The sequence below is a fragment of the Haliotis rubra genome, unplaced genomic scaffold (assembly GCF_003918875.1).
Source record: "Haliotis rubra isolate DU_JTF1 unplaced genomic scaffold, ASM391887v1 Scf8, whole genome shotgun sequence".
NCBI classification, from domain to species: domain Eukaryota; kingdom Metazoa; phylum Mollusca; class Gastropoda; order Lepetellida; family Haliotidae; genus Haliotis; species Haliotis rubra.
This window is the reverse complement of record NW_025767523.1, coordinates 2,111,371-2,129,752: the sequence shown is the minus strand read 5'-3', so window position 1 is coordinate 2,129,752 and position 18,382 is coordinate 2,111,371. Positions and strand designations below refer to the sequence as shown.

Below are 18,382 nucleotides of genomic sequence, written 5' to 3'. Positions count from 1 at the left end.
TTGAATCTTCTTTTGTTAAACTTTTAAAATTTTGAATATTGAACTTTTAAATATTTTTTTAAACTTTGAAGTGGAAGTCAATAGATTGAAACTACGTCTACAGTGCCGTGAAAATCAAGATAGTACTTTCTGACTTCTGGCTAATGACTGCTTTATGTTAGTCATTTCAATGGCCGTTCAAAGTTCGCCAAATGTTGTTCTTACATTGGCATGACTTCAGATCTTTACTCAGCGGTTTCGAGAACTACGATGTGATTTCAATGAGATTGGTCATGACAATACGTGCTTAACAACACAAAACAACGCCGGTCAGTTTTCCTGTTCCAATCCTCTTTCTCGTTTTTGAAACCATGCTTGACTTTGACACGATTTCTTACCTTCCTTTAATGTATGGAAGTACTTTGTCGGTCTGTCCGAGACCGTCTTCCTGTCGATGTCCGTTGCTATGACTGCGTACTCCCCTTTGTCCGTCAGCCCAAGCCTTTGCATGGCCATGACGAACTGAATCAGACTTGCGTAGTCCCCCAGAAAGACGTATACTGAAAATGTATGGATATATTCATTGCGATACATTGACATGTGCATAGTGTTGTTAAGGAGAGTCCCCGACGGAAGGAGTGCACGAACGTCCAGTTTGAAATATCTTATAGATCCATGTGCTCAACCGTGTGTATTCATCAATACAAGTTGACGTGACAATGACGTCATTGTTTGATTGTTTGTTGTATTACGCCGCACTCAGCAATATTCCAGTTACATGGCGGCAGTCTGTAAATAACTGAGTCTGGACCAGACACTCCAGAGACTAATATCATGAGACAATGGGATACGATGATGTGAGCGAGCCGGACCAAACCATCCGGTTAGTCGCCCCTTACGAAAAGCATAGGCTACGGAAGATCAGTTCTAACCCGGATCTTCACGGACTGACGTCACGTCAATAGTTATGAGAATCAGAAGAAGAAGGTAGAAAAGGAAGGAGAATGCAAACAATAGTCATAATAATAATAATAATAATATCGGGTGGCAAGTGTAACGAGATACACAAAGCTAATTTTACAAAGCCTGCCATCTTCTTATCGGTGTGTAAAAGGTCGACACAATTGGACAGAATTTGAAGAAAAAAGCTTATATGTACTAAACATATCAAAGTTTTATTGGGATCGGTAGGTGAACGGGTAGTGCCTCCAAGATATTGTACTGCTCTGGGCTACATATACTGATACATTGACCGTGTAATGATGTCATATTGAAAGTATGGTGGGCCGTTCACACATATTGAAAGTATGGTGGGCCGTTCACACATATTGAAAGTTAGGTTGGTTGTACACACATGTTGAAAGTATGGTTTGCCGTTCACACATATTGAAAGTATGGTGGGCTGTACACACATATTGAAAGTTAGGTGGGCTGTACACACATAATGAAAGTTAGTTTGGCTGTACAAACATATTGAAAGTATGGTGGGCCGTTCATGGTGGGCCGTTCACACATATTGAAAGTATGGTGGGCCGTTCACACATATTGAAAGTATGGTGGGCCGTTCACACACATTGAAAGTATGGTGGGCCGTTCACATATATTGAAAGTTAGGTTGGTTGTACACACATGTTGAAAGTATGGTTTGCCGTTCACACATATTGAAAGTATGGTGGGCTGTACACACATATTGAAAGTTAGGTGGGCTGTACACACATAATGAAAGTTAGTTTGGCTGTACACACATATTGAAAGTTAGGTGGGCTGTACACACATGATGAAAGTATGGTGGGCCTTTCACACGTATTGAAAGCTTGGTAGGCCGTTCACAGATATTGAAAGTATGATGGGCCGTTCACGCGTATTGAAAGTATGGTGGGCCTTTCACACGTATTGAAAGTATGGTGGGCCTTTCACACGTATTGAAAGCTTGGTAGGCCGTTCACACATATTGAAAGTATGGTGGGCCTTTCACGCGTATTCAAAGGATGGTGGGCTGTACACACATATTGAAAGTATGGTGGGCCGTTCACACATATTGAAAGTATGGTGGGCCGTTCACATATATTGAAAGTTAGGTTGGTTGTACACACATGTTGAAAGTATGGTGTGCCGTTCACACATATTGAAAGTATGGTGGGCTGTACACACATATTGAAATTTAGTTTGGCTGTACACACGTATTGAAAGTTAGGTGGGCTGTACACACATGATGAAAGTATGGCGGGCCTTTCACACATATTGAAAGCTTGGTAGGCCGTTCACAGATATTGAAAGTATGGTGGGCCGTTCACGCGTATTGAAAGTATGGTGGGCCTTTCACACGCATTGAAAGTATGGTGGGCCTTTCACACGTATTGAAAGCTTGGTAGGCCGTTCACACATATTGAAAGTATGGTGGGCCTTTCACACATATTGAAAATATGATGGGCCTTTCACACATATTGAAAGTTTGGTGGGCCTTTCACACGTATTGAAAGTTAGGTGGGCTGAAAACACATATTGAAAGTATGGTGGGCCGTTCACACATATTGAAAGTTAGGTGGGATGTACACACATATTGAAAGTATGGTGGGCCTTTCACACATATTGAAAGTATGGTGGGCTATACACACATATTGAAAGTATGGTGGGCCTTTCACACGTATTGAAAGTATGGTGGGCCGTACACACATATTGAAAGTTTGGTGGGCCTTTCACACATATTGAAAGTATGGTGGGCCTTTCACACGTATTGAAAGTATGGTGGGCTGTACACACATATTGAAAGTTTGGTGGGCCTGTCACACATATTGAAAGTATGGTGGGCCTTTCACACGTATTGAAAGTATGGTGGGCCTTTCACACGTATTGAAAGTATGGTGGGCCTTTCACACGCACAGTGAAAGTATGGTGGGCCGTTCACACGTATTGAAAGTATGGTGGGCCTTTCACACGTATTGAAAGTTAGGTGGGCTGTACACACATATTGAAAGTATGGTGGGCCGTTCACACATATTGAAAGTATGGTAGGCCGTTCACACATATTGAAAGTATGGTGGGCTGTACACACATATTATTGAAAGTATGGTGGGCTGTTCACACATATTGAAGTATGGTGGGCCTTTCACGTATGAAAGTATGGTGGGCCGTTCACACATATTGAAAGTATGGTGGGCCGTTCACACGTATTGAAAGTATGGTGGGCCTTTCACACATATTGAAAGTATGGTGGGCCTTCACACATATTGAAATATTATGGTGGGCCGTTCACACATATTGAAAGTATGGTGGGCCGTTCACACATATTGAAAGTATGGTGGGCCGTTCACACATATTGAAAGTATGGTGGGCCGTTCACACATATTGAAAGTATGGTGGGCCTTTCACACATATTGAAAGTATGGTGGGCCTTTCACACGTATTGAAAGTATGGTGGGCCTTCACACACGTGGGCCGTTCACACATATTGTTGAAAGTATTGGTGTACACATGGGCCTTTCACACACATTGAAAGTATTGAAAGTATGGTGGGCCGTTCACACGTATTGAAAGTATGGTGGGCCTTTCACACGTATTGAAAGTATGGTGGGCCTTGCACACGTATTGAAAGTTAGGTGGGCTGTACACACATATTGAAAGTATGGTGGGCCGTTCACACATATTGAAAGTTAGGTGGGCTGTACACACATATTGAAAGTATGGTGGGCTGTACACACATATTGAAAGTTTGGTTGGCTGTACACACATATTGAAAGTTTGGTGGGCCGGTCACACATATTGAAAGTATGGTGGGCCTTTCACACGTATTGAAAGTATGGTGGGCCTTTCACACATATTGAAAGTATGGTGGGACTTTCACACATATTGAAAGTATGGTGGGCCGTTCACACGTATTGAAAGTATGGTGGGCCTTTCACACGTATTGAAAGTTAGGTGGGCTGTACACACATATTGAAAGTATGGTGGGCCGTTCACACATATTGAAAGTTAGGTGGGCTGTACACACATATTGAAAGTATGGTGGGCTGTACACACATATTGAAAGTATGGTGGGCCTTTCACACATATTGAAAGTATGGTCGGCCTTTCACACATATTGAAAGTTTGGTGGGCCGTTCATACATATTAAACGTTTGATGCACCGTACACACATATTGTAAGTTTGATGGGCTGTACACACTTAATAAAAGTTGGATGGTCCGTAACACATATTAAAAGTTTGGTGGTTCGTACACACATATTAAACGTTTGATTGACCGTACACACATATTGAAAGTATGGTGGGCTGTACACACATATTGAAAGTATGGTGGGCCTTTCACACATATTGAAAGTATGGTCGGCCTTTCACACATATTGAAAGTTTGGTGGGCCGTTCATACATATTAAACGTTTGATGCACCGTACACACATATTGTAAGTTTGATGGGCTGTACACACTTAATAAAAGTTGGATGGTCCGTAACACATATTAAAAGTTTGGTGGTTCGTACACACATATTAAACGTTTGATTGACCGTACACACATATTGTAAGTTTGATGGGCTGTACACACTTAATAAAAGTTTGATGGTCCGTAACACATATTAAAAGTTTGGTGGTTCGTACACACATATTAAACGTTTGATGGACCGTATACACATATTGAAAGTCTGATCGGCTGTACACACACATTGTTAGTTTGATGGGTTGGAGTCTTGATTGTCCGCCGAAACAGATACATTGACAAAATAGCTGTGATAAGTGTAAGAAGGGATCACTTGAACAAGCTACGTACTTCTCGTCCTTTCGTAAGTGCTGAGAATCATTTTCTCAAAGATGGTCTGGTTGACGCCCGGGAAGTATCTGTCGTTGAATTCATGCTCCTTGACGTCGGTGATGTGGATGTCGCTGGTGAGGTTCCCAAGGACACGGGTCGTCTCCTTCCAGCGGTCGGTGAGCCCACTGATAATGGTGTAGGACGTCCAGTTGTTGTACTTGAGGAAGGCGATGATGAAGGACGCGACCTTGACGTCGGAGGGCTGGGTGCTGACCACGTGGTACTTCTTCATGTTGCTATCGCTGGGGGTGTATACGCAGTCCTGACAAGGAATAAGAAAATGATGATAATTGTGATAATGATATGATTATGGTGGTTATGGTTCTTATACTACCTTAGCAAACAGCAACGAAAATAATAGTTATAATAACTATGATGCAGCTTCTAGTGCTGACAATGATGACGGTGACGATGAGTGAGTGAGTTAATTGGGTTTTACGCCGCTCTTAGCAATATCCCAGCAAAATCATGGCGACGACACCAGAAAAGGGTTTCACACATTATACCCATGTGGGGAATCGAACCCGGGTCTTCGGCGTGACGAGCGAACGCTTTAACCACTAGGCTAGCCCACCGCCCGTGATGATGATGATGATGATGATGATGATGATGATGATGATGATGATGGTGATGATGATGATGATGATGATGATGATGATGATGAAAAGGGTTTCACACATTATACCCATGTGGGGAATCGAACCCGGGTCTTCGGCGTGACGAGCGAACGCTTTAACCACTAGGCTAGCCCACCGCCCGTGATGATGATGATGATGATGATGATGATGATGATAATGATGATGATGACGCAACAACCATGAGGAGAAGCAGAGAAGGGGTGGAAGTGGAAGATCATTTCATCAAGTGTTATCATAAATTAAAGGTTTCGTGGTTTTATATTCGTCAACTCTCTATATACAAATTCCTATCAAAGACCGGTTGGGCTGAAGTTACACGAGAGTGTCAATATGATGGACAAACTGAAATATGACAGGAATCGTAGTAATAGTAGAATGACAACTAACTGTTTCTGTGTCAGTATTTTGGAATTTTTGTGCCGTTCTTCACTGACCAGTGAAATGTTCATGTTCATTCTGTTTTGTTTTATTAATATATAGACCCAAGGTCCATTTGCCACAAAAGTTTCGCTTCGGAAATGACGTCACCACAAACGTCTTGACATCAACAACCTATTAAAATCTTCTGAATCAGAGTTCGATTTATCTCTAATATCGAAATTAAGGTCCTGGACATGTTTAATCGAATTACTACACGTATAAATTCTGAATATATTACTGAGTATTAGGATAATGAAAGGTGAGGTCCTATTTCTACGAGCCATTCCGCGTTATACAGATGATGCTAGACAATTACACTGTCAAGCAATGAAGAAATCGTCGTTGTAGCGGTCATGAAATGATGTAACTACATTTACCGTTATTTCTCGTCATCAGTCGCACCTCATACCGAAGCCAATGTAACTACTGCTTCCAAAGTATTAGTTGAAATAGAATTGAGATATGATACCCATGAAAACCCAGGGTGGTTTAGGACTTCAATCGATGACAAAGTGACTATTTAAAATGTAAAGGCCTTTTTTCAAAACTTCAGTGGACAGTTAACAACTTACAAATCCGTGACGCAAAAACCTTCTCACGCATGTGAAAGACAAATAATCCTGTGAACCTATAAAACATTATGATAAAGTGTAATTAATTTTTCCTAATTTCCCGTTGTATGAATTCCAAATACTTCATGGCAGTTTCTAAAATATTTCTTTTTATGTGAAATATTTCGATTTAGTAGGCGCAAACGGATTGCTATATAGCCTTGCCCTTTCCAAACCAAGCATACCTCATAAACTGTACTTCAACAATTCAATGTGACTCTAACCCAGCAGGACAAATCTTCCCCAGTTTTAAGTTCACCAAACCCTATCCAACATACCAAGACCCTCTGCTCCTTGCAATGTGCTGATATTAAGTCAGTATCGTACAAATCAGCTCTTGTGCGACATACAGTCTCAAACTACTGACACGTCTATAATGACAGGCTACAGATTCCCGTACAACATTCCACTTAGCCTTGCTCCAAGGCTGTACTGAGTGCTAAGCCCATGGATGTACTGTACACCAATTCTATCCTTTAAAGAGGCAATTCTAGAACAGCGGACAGTACAGGGACACCGGTCATTTTATATATATATTTTAAAAATTATCATTTAAACTATTAATTATTACCTTGGAGACTTGTGCAAGTCTACATTCTACTGTTTTGTTTATTGTGTTCATTAAACCACGGGAAGCAATAAAGGAGATATTGCTGTACTGTAGTGTAAGTCGCATTTCACCCGAAACATCTGCATTTTGAGTATATTCGTCGTAAATAATCACGATTTTGAGAAAGATTTTGAGCTGATTTACCTCCCTTGTTAATGATGAAATGGTTGTGGATGCATTGACTACCAGATATGTCACCATTTCTTCATGACGTTGATCCTTATTAGTTTGCCTGGATACTAATTTGCACATAAAATATATTTAACTGATTTTTGTTATTATTAATTGATTTAATGTTGAGCAACACTGATCTAGGGGTAGCGGCCGGAGCGTAATTGTGTTGGGTAATGTTACACTCACGTGAACGTGAGAAACTAGTGGGTCCGGTTACCATAGGGATCCCTTAGTGCCGATGAGCATCTTCAGTAATTCACAATTACACACCGTTCTTCTGTCACTCTGGACTGCATCACTCTTTTAATGCAGTCACTATCTTGTACTAACGAATCAACTGGTTTTAGCGAGAGAGAAACCAGCGAGTACTCGGGCCAATGAGAGTCAATATCGTGCAACACGTGCCATTTGAAGCCTGACCATAAGGCAGTGTTTGTTTGTTTGTTTGTTTGTTATTTCACGCCGCACTCTCCAATATTCAAGCTATATGATGGCGGTATGTAAGTAATGGAGTCTGGACCAAACAATCCAGTGATCAACAACATGAGCATCGATCTACGCAAATGGGATACGATGACATGTGTCAACCAATGCAGCGAGCCTGACAACCCGATTCCGTTAGTCGCTTCTTAAGCCAATGATTGTAAGTATGTGACCCACTTCAAACAGCGTGTCAGCTTCATGGAGGATGCAGGCAGTGGTGTAGCCGTTTCTCTCTGTGTGGAAACTGACCAGCACGTATAGGTCAAGGATCATAATCGGAACGAATGTCGGATTCGCTATTAATGTCCGGCAAAGTCCGGCAAAGTCCGACAGCCTGTACTGGTAGGTATCGCAGACAGTGTAGACATTTAATAAATAACCAGTCCCACATTGTACACTGACTGAATGTTATACTCTTGGAATACTTCTAATCATCACGAATCCCCACATGGGTAAAATGTTAAAGCCCATTTCTGGTGTCCCCTGCCGTGACGTTGCTGGAATATTGCTAAAAGAGGCGTAAAACCAAACTCAGTCAGTCAGTCTAATCATCAATATTGATAATGATCACAATAGTGCTTTCCATTTGCTCTCAGGTTCTTAATGCTTGGACCTACTTCGGACAAGTAACATGAGACGTGAAGAGTCGTGACTACTGGAACTTATGGACTGTTGAAGGACTTGAGCAGGAAGTCTAAAGATGGTAATGGTCTCGATGACCGTGTTTGGTTATAGTCGCAGTTTCTCATCTAAGATATGTACTCGACAAACCGGTAACCGTCATGGTTGACAATGTTGAAGGTCGTGATGTTTCATTAGGTTTCATTAGGCGGCTAAGTATTCATATTAAATAAAGGCCTTATTACTTAGCAAGGTCTTTTTTTTCTTACTAAGTAAATACAATGGTGATAAAGTGTTGTGGCAACATTGTTAGAATTACGACTTTTAGTAAGGAACCATAAGATTGTTAAGAATTGGGTTATTTTACTGTCGTAGCTACTTGCTGCAGGATTAATCAATATGATATTATGGAAGTGTCATGGGCGCGATAATTTTAGTCCAATGAAGCTCCGTAGTTAGACACACACGAGGGCAAACAAAGCCACATGCACGCACGCACACAGACACATACGCATACACACTCGCACACACACACATGCACGCTATATACTTGCAATAGTCCTAAACCCTATATCACCTCACTTCACCTCACCATTTTTCCAGGAACTGTCTTTAGGGCAGAAATTATATTTTTTGTGTTTCTCATCGCCCGACCGACCCTAATTTTATTGCCGACCAAAAAATATTTTAAAAAAATTGTTTTCTTTCCAACACCGCCGACCCGAACCTAGAACGTACCGACTCGTCATATAAAATGTTACCACACAAAACATAAAATCAGAGTTATGACTCTTGACAACAGACCGACCATGATGTCTGCTACTCGCACAGCAGACGAAAACGAAAACAAACATCTGGTCTATTTTGAAGTATCACCTTCATATCCCTTTTGAAGTAGCAGTACTGTCATCTTAATTTGATAACCTTTTAACATTTATGAACTCTATAAACTCATTCAAACTCTCACAATATATTTGTGTTAGATACACTGGTCTCTAATTTGTCTTTATATAAGGGCAGACTATACTGTTGTTTCGTTGATCTTAAAGGTACATTGGATTCCATCAATAGAACAGGTTTGATGTATAAACTTTGGACTGGCAATGTCAAAGGTATTATTTTAGATTAAGTAAAAATATGTACACAAATGTTCAATCATGTATATCATTGCAAGGTGGCTACACACAACTGTTTGACTATTTGAGCGGAATAAAACAGGGCTGCCAACTATCACCAGTGCTATTGTCATTGTATGTTAATGATATTACTGAATTGCTTGGTGTTGATGAAGATAGGGATGTATTGACCTTGGTGTCTGTCGACTTTTCATGTTATTCTTCGCCGATGATATGTTATTGCTTGATAGCACTGTCCGAGGTTTACAAAACACATTGAATAATCTATCAATATATTGTAAAAAGTGATCTTTAACCGTCAATATTAATAAAACTAAATGTATGGTTTTCAGGAAAGGTGGTAGACTAAAGAAATACGAAAAACATTATTTCAGTGATACCCAAATAGAAATTGTGTCTTCTTACAAATATTTGAGCGTTCATTTCTCATGCAGTGGGTCATGGCATATAACACAAAAAACCTTGTCATATCCAGAAAGTGTTAAATAATTTACGTTCCCAGCTATCAGATTTCAGAAAAATAACATTCTTCTCAACATCTTTGACCACAAAGTATTCCCAACTTTAGTTTGCGGCTCAGAAATATGGGGATTTCATCCCTCACTTGATGCAGACAGAGTATACAATAATGTCTTACAGCAAATTCCTTTTCTTGGTAGAAATGCACCGAACTTTATGGATGTTTATGTTTTAAAACTAGACAATATTATAAGACAATTGTAAAATATTGGCCACGGTTATTATTCCAAAAGTATGATGGAATATTATACCACACATGCCGTTATCAATATAGATTATCAGAAGCTGGCAGACAATGTTGAAAGTGCCCTTAATGTAAAACAATTGTTAAATAAATTTGGTTTTAGTTATGTGTGGCACAATCAGGCTGTAAAGTGTACTTATTTGATTTTAAACAAAGTTAAATATCAACCGACATGGTTTGAATTAAAATGTTCGTTTCCGATTGTATATCAATTGTATATCAATCTAAAAAAGAAGGAATACTGTTGTGAAGAATATTTGTCAGTAGTGAATGTTACTTCATATAGAATAACCCTTACTAAATGTAGGTGTTCAAATCACAGAATAATGACAGAGGAAGACAACTTTATATTGCTAAAGATCAACGACTTTGTCATCTATGCATTCTTCCCTGTTTGGAACAGGGTACCATTTCTGCTTAATATGTACTTTTTTTGTCAGACCTGAGAAAATAGTTACCTGAATATTATATTATAAATCCAACATAGCCTACATTTTATCAGCTATTATCATCCAAAACCCAGATGTAATTGTCTAGCAAAGTATGTATTTCTTGCCATGAAAAAAAGAAATAAAAAATAGAAGAATATGCATGGCACCCTCTATACATGGTACATACATGTTGTACTACTAGTATAATGAACCGGTGGCCACCTTACTGAAATAATGTCTATCTCTCTCTTGATATAGATTGATCTACAAAGATTTCATTATTTAATATTTTACTAATAGATTAATAGGTGTTATCTAAGATAGTTAGGGTGAGTTTATCATTAAAAAATTGTTTACCTTCCTCTCAGTCGTTGCCACAAGTTTGAAGTCCAGAGTACGCAAGAAATTACAATAACAAGTACAACAAATGAGAATTAAGAGCACTATTCAGAAAATTTTGTCTTTATTAATTTGTTTTTGTTTTTTGGTTTTAGGGTTTTTTCCCCAACCGACCGACCCATGTTCAGAATTTAGTGGCGGCGTGAAACACATAAAGAAAATGATGCCCTTAGTGGCGGCGTGAAACACATAATGAAAATGATGCCCTCATCAACGTTTTGTATGTTTTAAGCAACGAATTTACTTACATAGGCAACATAGGGGATTTCAAGAGCCGTAGCTACGCTGGCTATACAGGAACAGTAACGGTCAGGTCCGAAGAAGGCAGTGACATTGTGTGAAGCTGCTACATCCATCATTTGCTTGTAACCAACGACATCACTCCCCTTGGTGTCTCGAAGCACATATTTCATCTCAATTCCGTATGAGGACAACATCTCTTTGTGGTCGTCCATAGCTAAGAAAAACGCCCCGCCGACGTGTTTAAAACCGCTGTTGTGTTCAGTAAGATAGGCCAGAGTGATGGTGGTGTTCGCTGTGGCGGGTGGTGACAGGACCCCCACCGCCATGACGGTCAACCAGAAGATGACCGATGGTGACCACATTGCTGTGGTGTGTACGTTGTTTACTTTGACCATTGGTTGTCCTCCTCTTCCCCCCATAACGGTATCCGAGTGGACTGAGGTTCTGGAATAGAACAACATTTCATGTGAATTCGAGTCATTTCAAATGTTCAAGCGTCTCTGTTCTGGGCTCTGTTTGGACGTTACAATGCACAACATTCCCAGTTTATCGTGTATTTGTGTGCGATTAATGGCCTATACAGCTCTTTAAAGTTTGAACAATAGAGATAACATTATCCATTCAATTCCCTCAGGTGCAATTGCAAGTGCACTATTTAACCGTCATGGAGACGATAAAACAAAAGTTTTATCACGTCACTTTGAGCGTGAATAAACAGTAATGACCTTGAACCTAACAACTCTATTTCTCGCCATTAGTTCTAAACGTCGATCTTGTAAACATGTTGACTTAAAATATGGATGAATGAGGGATCGAATTATTGCTCAAATTATACATCAACCATCAATATAATATAATAATAATATAATATATGAAAACATCAACTTGATCAATATTGATCGATGTCAGAGAACAGTGTTTTGTGTGAAAGTCACATGTCATTGCAAGATGGTTATCCTTTCAATTATGGTCAATATAATAAGTATTTCGGAGGCATTTTTGCCAACAAGGCCCTATTACTGTTCATGTTTTCAACGTTGATTGGATTGGATTGGTTGGTTGGTTATTCCAGTATATGGATGAGGTCTGTAAATAATCAAGTCTCGACCAGATAATCCAGTGATCAACATCATGAGCATCGATCTACCAACTGGGATACGATGACATATGTCAACCAACTCAGCGAGCCTGACCACCCAATTTCCTTTAGTCTCCTCTTACGACAAGCATGGGTTGCTGAAGACCAATTCTAACACCGATCTTCACGGGTCAACGTTGATTGAATATACATGTATAACACTCAAATGTCAATATCTGACTGACTGCTCTGGGCCAGAGTATCGCTTCTGTTCCAAGGTGGGACGAAAGATTTTCGGATGACATGACTATCAGGTGGACATTTTTTCAAACTGACTCTGACTCATAGTCATGCATCAGTGTGACTTGCTTCTCATGAAACAGCAAAACCGTGATGTAACTGAAATACTTTTAACTGTTACGGTTGACTGATGAATAGTAATACAAACGAAAGTACACATTCGCAAGCTAGAAGTGTCCCCACAATTTATCTATTTGTGTGCGTTAGAAGGAGGGAGGAGTCCAAAACATGAGGCTGAATTAATAACTTTGTCTTACAAAAGAATACTTAAACTATGTTGCGTGGAAGAAAATTTTATGAGATGTTATATTCATGTTTTCAGTCAGTGACGGAAAATATTCTCTCAATAACAAAAGTCATCCAACACATCCTCACCCCCATCCCCCAACACCACCCCACACTACCAATTCCACCCCTTACCCGCGTACTCACTCTCTCCTTGGTTGTCGACTTCACGAAATGTCTCGGTATCCCTATCGACATGTGAGTACTGTATATAACTGATTCACATGTACTCTTAATAAGCAAATCAAGTCTGATAGAGACGGTCGACTCAGGCCTCGGTATCTGATATAAGACAACGCCGCCTAACGGTCCCGCCGGATTCAGTTGGTTACGGATCATGACATGATCCTGATTGCTCCACATCGGAGAAGAGCAGATGAGACAATGTGTTTTTCTCCTATGCTTCAGCATACATGGTAATTTGACCTCGTCGGGTCGATATGCCCATCACTATTCGACGACTATGATAATTGATACCCTATCGGATTACCTACGCTGCTAATGATGAAATGATTGCTTTGTAGTTGCACTGACGACCAGATATGTCACCATTTTTTCATGACGTTGGGGCTTATTAGTTTGCCTGGATACTAATTCTCACATAACATATATTTCACTGAATTCTTTATTACCACACCATGTCATTCTATGAGAACCCTGCTGTGTCTTAATTAAAATGGTTGTACTGCAGAATTGTCCAACATTTACAAGGATTCACAAATGTGTCACATTCCAAACGTAAAAGAAAGTAGATTCAGAAAATTTTATAGCTGAAAGCTATTTTTCTCAGAAACAGAAACTTTCAAAACCTTGCTTCCAAGGTTCCAAAATATGGCTTCCCAATGTTTTAGAACCTGGCTTCCCAATAGTTCACAAAATAGAAGCAATATTTCCCAAACTTAATATTCAGTGTTTCACAAGCTAGATTCCCCGTGTTTCAGAAGGCAGAAGCTCAATGATTCAGAAGAAGACGTTTTGCAACTTTTCAGAGGCACAATTCCAAGTGTTCAGGAGCTAGAATCAAACTGTTCAAGAACCCTGGAACCCGATGGTTCAGTAGCTACGTGACCAATGTTTCAAGTGCTACATTCCAAAAGCTGAAAAAGTCTTATTATATTTAAGCATGTTCATAACCAAGTACAAATGGATAAACTGCTCTTTTCTCGAATTTAATTGTCATATTGTATAGAGCCCTACTCCCGCCAGTGTGTCCCCGTTTATACCGAACTCTAAGTAAGGTGACTGAAACCACAGTGGTGCTAGATCAACCGATCAATTGGAAGACCAGTCGTACATATCAATATTACCCTTTCTTCCAGAGACACGTGTTGTGAACAAACCTATCTGTAATTCACCAGACATTCCACAGCCCACATTGACTTCATGTTCACTACAGTTGTAACACGATGCCATTAACTAAAAGGTAAACGTCAACCAACGGCAAGTCTTAAACCGAGGGTGCTTCCGAAAACACATTCTAGTGATTATATTGAAGCCTCCCTAGACATCCCCTTAGGGACCTGAACTTTAGAGTAGATCCAAGTGTCTTCAGACTAAACAGTACTTTTCAATTAGAAACTCTTAAACCGTTGACATTGCTATGAAAGGGTTGAGTTCTTGATCACAGGTCCGAGACGTGACCAAGCTTAACCCCCATTCCCGAAGACCCCAGGGCCCCTCCCCCTTGCACCTGCTCCTGTCCCCAGGGTCTAGCACAAGGTAAACAAGCAGGACCAATCTCACCCAGACGGACGCGACCAAACAAGGTTAATGTGTGTAATGGTCCAAGTCTGACCTGCAATTTCCCGACCATCTTGTACTCTAGCCACTTACTGTCGTACAAACGATATTGTTGAGGTGATTTCCATTGTAATTGGAGGCACTTCACCTTACGTCTACATTAACCCAGCCCAGGGGCAGAGCTTTTCTATGTAGGAATGCATTGATACACTTCTCTACAAGCACAAATTGCTTTCAAAGAGGTTCTCGCGGATATGTACAGTTTGTGTGCTGGCGTCTTTATTTGATTGATGTCGGTGGTGATAGGTGGGGAAGCAGCATGATCTGTAGTGGTAAGGAAAAGTCATGGGCAAATATTCACCATGGTCAGTTAATAATTATGGTCGGAAATTCGTGTTTGGGTGAGACCAAAACTAAGGTTAATATTTGCTCATTCAAGATGAAATGCTTTTGACGATTTGGTTTATAAATAAATTTCTTTGAATTCCTTATATTATATTTACTATTTTGTCTTTAACGCGGTTTCGAAACTGGTGAATTACCTTGGTTGGTGATTTTTATTAAAGATGCAAGATGCCAAATTTCCAGATGACAAATTGCGGACGCTCAAATACTAAATCTGAAGTTAGAGATCCGGTGGTTAAAATGCTATACTACCTGATACTGCTATCTGAACGTTTCAGAATTTACAGTCCAAAGTTTCAGTGAACCAATGTTTCTACAGCCCTCAAACACACACACCCAACACCCCCCAACCCCCGGTCAACTGACCTTTCTCGCCCTATTCTGTATTGAACAATGTACAAATCGCGAATATGTATTCAACGTAAAAGAGTTTGGACTTTTGGCTGTTAATAATTTTGTTCTTCGCATGGGTAGATGGTACAGCTGTCATTCGAACTTTAACGTGAAAACACCATGAGAAAAAGGAAACTTAGATGGAGGCGATTTCGACAAACAAATAATGTGTTTTCCTTAGCTGTAGGTTATATTCTACACGACCTACTCTCCCCATAGAACATATTGCAACAGAAACAGCAGGTAATCTATTAGAGAACACCCGTGAAGATCCGGGTTAGAACTGGTCTTCAGTAACCCTTGTCGTAGGAGGCGACTTACGGGATCGGATGGTCAGGTTCGCTGACTTGGTTGACGTCATCGTATCTCAGTTGGAAGATCGACCGTAACATGGTACAGTTAAAAGTATTTCAGTTACATCACGGTTTTGCTGTTTCATGAGAAGCAAGTCACACTGATGCATGACTATGAGTCAGAGTCAGTTTGAAAAAATGTCCACCTGATAGTCATGTCCATCCGAAAATCTTTCGTCCCACCTTGGAACAGAAGCGATACTCTGGCCCAGAGCAGTCAGTCAGATATTGACATTTGAATGTTATATATATTCAATCAACGTTGACCCGTGAAGAGCGGTGTTAGAATTGGTCTTCAGCAACCCATGCTTGTCGTAAGAGGAGACTAAAGGAATCGGGTGGTCAGGCTCGCTGAGTTGGTTGACATATGTCATCGTATCCCAGTTGGTGGATCGATGCTCATGATGTTCATCACTGGATTGTCTGGTCTAGACTCGAGTATTTACAGACCGCCGCCATATAGCTAGGATATTGCTGAGTGTGGCGTTAAAGAACAAACCAACCACTGGAGCATCTACGTGATAGCCAGTGAGAAACAATAAATACTATTGTTTGCTTGATGTTAAATTGGAACAGTAAAGGAAGTAGGCTTTCGTCTACATTATACTGGCGCCTAGTCAGCCAAACGTTCATCGATATGGATGACCTTTTACAAATATAACTGGAATTAAAACTTTTTAATCTTAAAACAAATTTATCACATTGGGGCATGCGGTTGCGAATTCATTTTTACCCAAGTCGTATTTGAATTTTTTTTATTTTACATTAAATTACCCAGCCACATTACTTTTTACAAACTGTTGCAGGAATGAGTGATGGTTGAAAAAACATAAAATTTCAATTTTCAACTACATTAAAAACAAATTTGGAATACTTTCGTTTGCCTTTCAGTTGAAATATCCTCCCAAGGGACATTATTAACAATAATCAGGTTCGTTGGGTTTAAGAATAGCGTATGGGACTTTTGTGACAGAATATTTTGGGTCATTGTCTTAGGACATGAAATGAATCATCTCGAAAAGGAACCCGAAGAGTATATTTTAGCTCTTTTTCATGACATCCAGCATGTTTAACAATTATCTTTTCGTCGATGTATTAAAAAAATAATTTTGCGAAATCATTCGATTAAATTCTCATATACACCACCTCACCTAGTGTATCAAATGGTTGATCCCTAATAAAAGCAGAGTAAAAATGACCCAATGTTACTGTAGGCTTCCCGAGGCCCAATTGGCTGTGATGACCGCCAATGTGTGCATGATGACGGTAGTCGATTGCTGTTGCCCCGCTACGATTTATCTGCATGATCGTAAAATAGGGGTTATGACTCCACCTCATCACCTGGTTTCTTCTTGTGCCTGCGTACCATGGACGATTAAATACCGTCAATCTGCTTTTTAGCAATTTAGGCTTGCGCGCGTTAATAGGACCATCATTGCCGTGTGGTACGGGCATCTGGTTGTGACGCGGGTGCTTTGATGCAATTGATTTTAGCTTCGCGTGAAGCATATCGGTTTTGACACCGTAAAACCTCAAGTGTCTAACGTGATTTTTGACTCCCAGCGCGTCGGTGTAATTGGGCAGGGAAGTGCCCCTTCGTTGCAGCATCGTCTTGAGCGTTGTCAGAATGGTGGATTGGGACGGCGACAAGGGTATTCTTATGGCACAAGACCCACTGATGTAAGGTGATTAAAAAGAGAAGCCAACATACATTTGATGAAAATGTGAGGTTATATGTATACATATTTTGTACAGTGAAACCTCTTATATCCGAAACCTGCTAATCCGAACACATTGATCTGTCAGCGATGGTTTGGAATATAACAATCACTCTCTTAGATTCTCTTTTGAACAACACTGTGAAACCTTGTTAATCCAGAACGTGTTAAACCGAACAGCTCTATCTATCTATCTTTATTATCCATATGGTGAAACATAGCCAGTGGCATATATATCATATGTGCACATGTGTACATATCACTTTTGCCTAGCAACCATTGTTTCTGTATTTCGTCGTCTATCTATCTATCTTTATGCATTTCATTATTTTTATACATCAGCACAGATATAAGTTACTTCACAAACTAATCACACACCACCAAGGGGTCGAGCGATCTTTGTTTGAGGCTAAAGTCTCTCTGACCTTTGAACAGTACAGGGAAACCTGGTGAATCCGGAAACATCACCCTGTGGACGATCTTGTGGGAATTTGTCCAGAATGTATGTGTCCAGATCCACAGTACCTCTGTTGTGAGTGGACTTGTCACGTAACGTGTATACATACTAGAAATAATTATATTTTAAAATTGTAATATTAAAAATAATGGCAGTTACGACTTAATTAGGTCAAGGAAACTATGCTTAGGATTTTACTTCCAGTTTCTATGTCCTTGTTTTGCACATGTATGATAAAGGAAGTCAATCTGACTGAGATACTTATAAAAGGCGCATAAAGAAATTCAATTGATCAGCTAACATGAAAGAGATACAAAACATACGCATACAACTCTGGATTCCGA

General features: G+C 40.0%; 1 protein-coding gene across 3 annotated transcripts in view; it reads right to left on the bottom strand.

Moving 5' to 3' along the window:
- The window catches only part of LOC124261469 (guanylate cyclase 32E-like), a 148,562-nt gene that overhangs the window by 42,438 nt on the left and 87,742 nt on the right, over nucleotides 1-18,382 (bottom strand). For all 3 annotated transcript variants that reach the window (XM_046695786.1, XM_046695788.1, XM_046695787.1), the window contains exons 2-4: nucleotides 11,315-11,753; nucleotides 4,739-5,042; nucleotides 378-539 (exon numbers count right to left, since the gene is read on the bottom strand). In XM_046695786.1, the coding sequence (XP_046551742.1) occupies nucleotides 378-539; nucleotides 4,739-5,042; nucleotides 11,315-11,728 (880 nt within the window). In that variant the 5' untranslated portion in view covers nucleotides 11,729-11,753. The remainder of the gene's footprint in view (nucleotides 1-377; nucleotides 540-4,738; nucleotides 5,043-11,314; nucleotides 11,754-18,382) is intronic.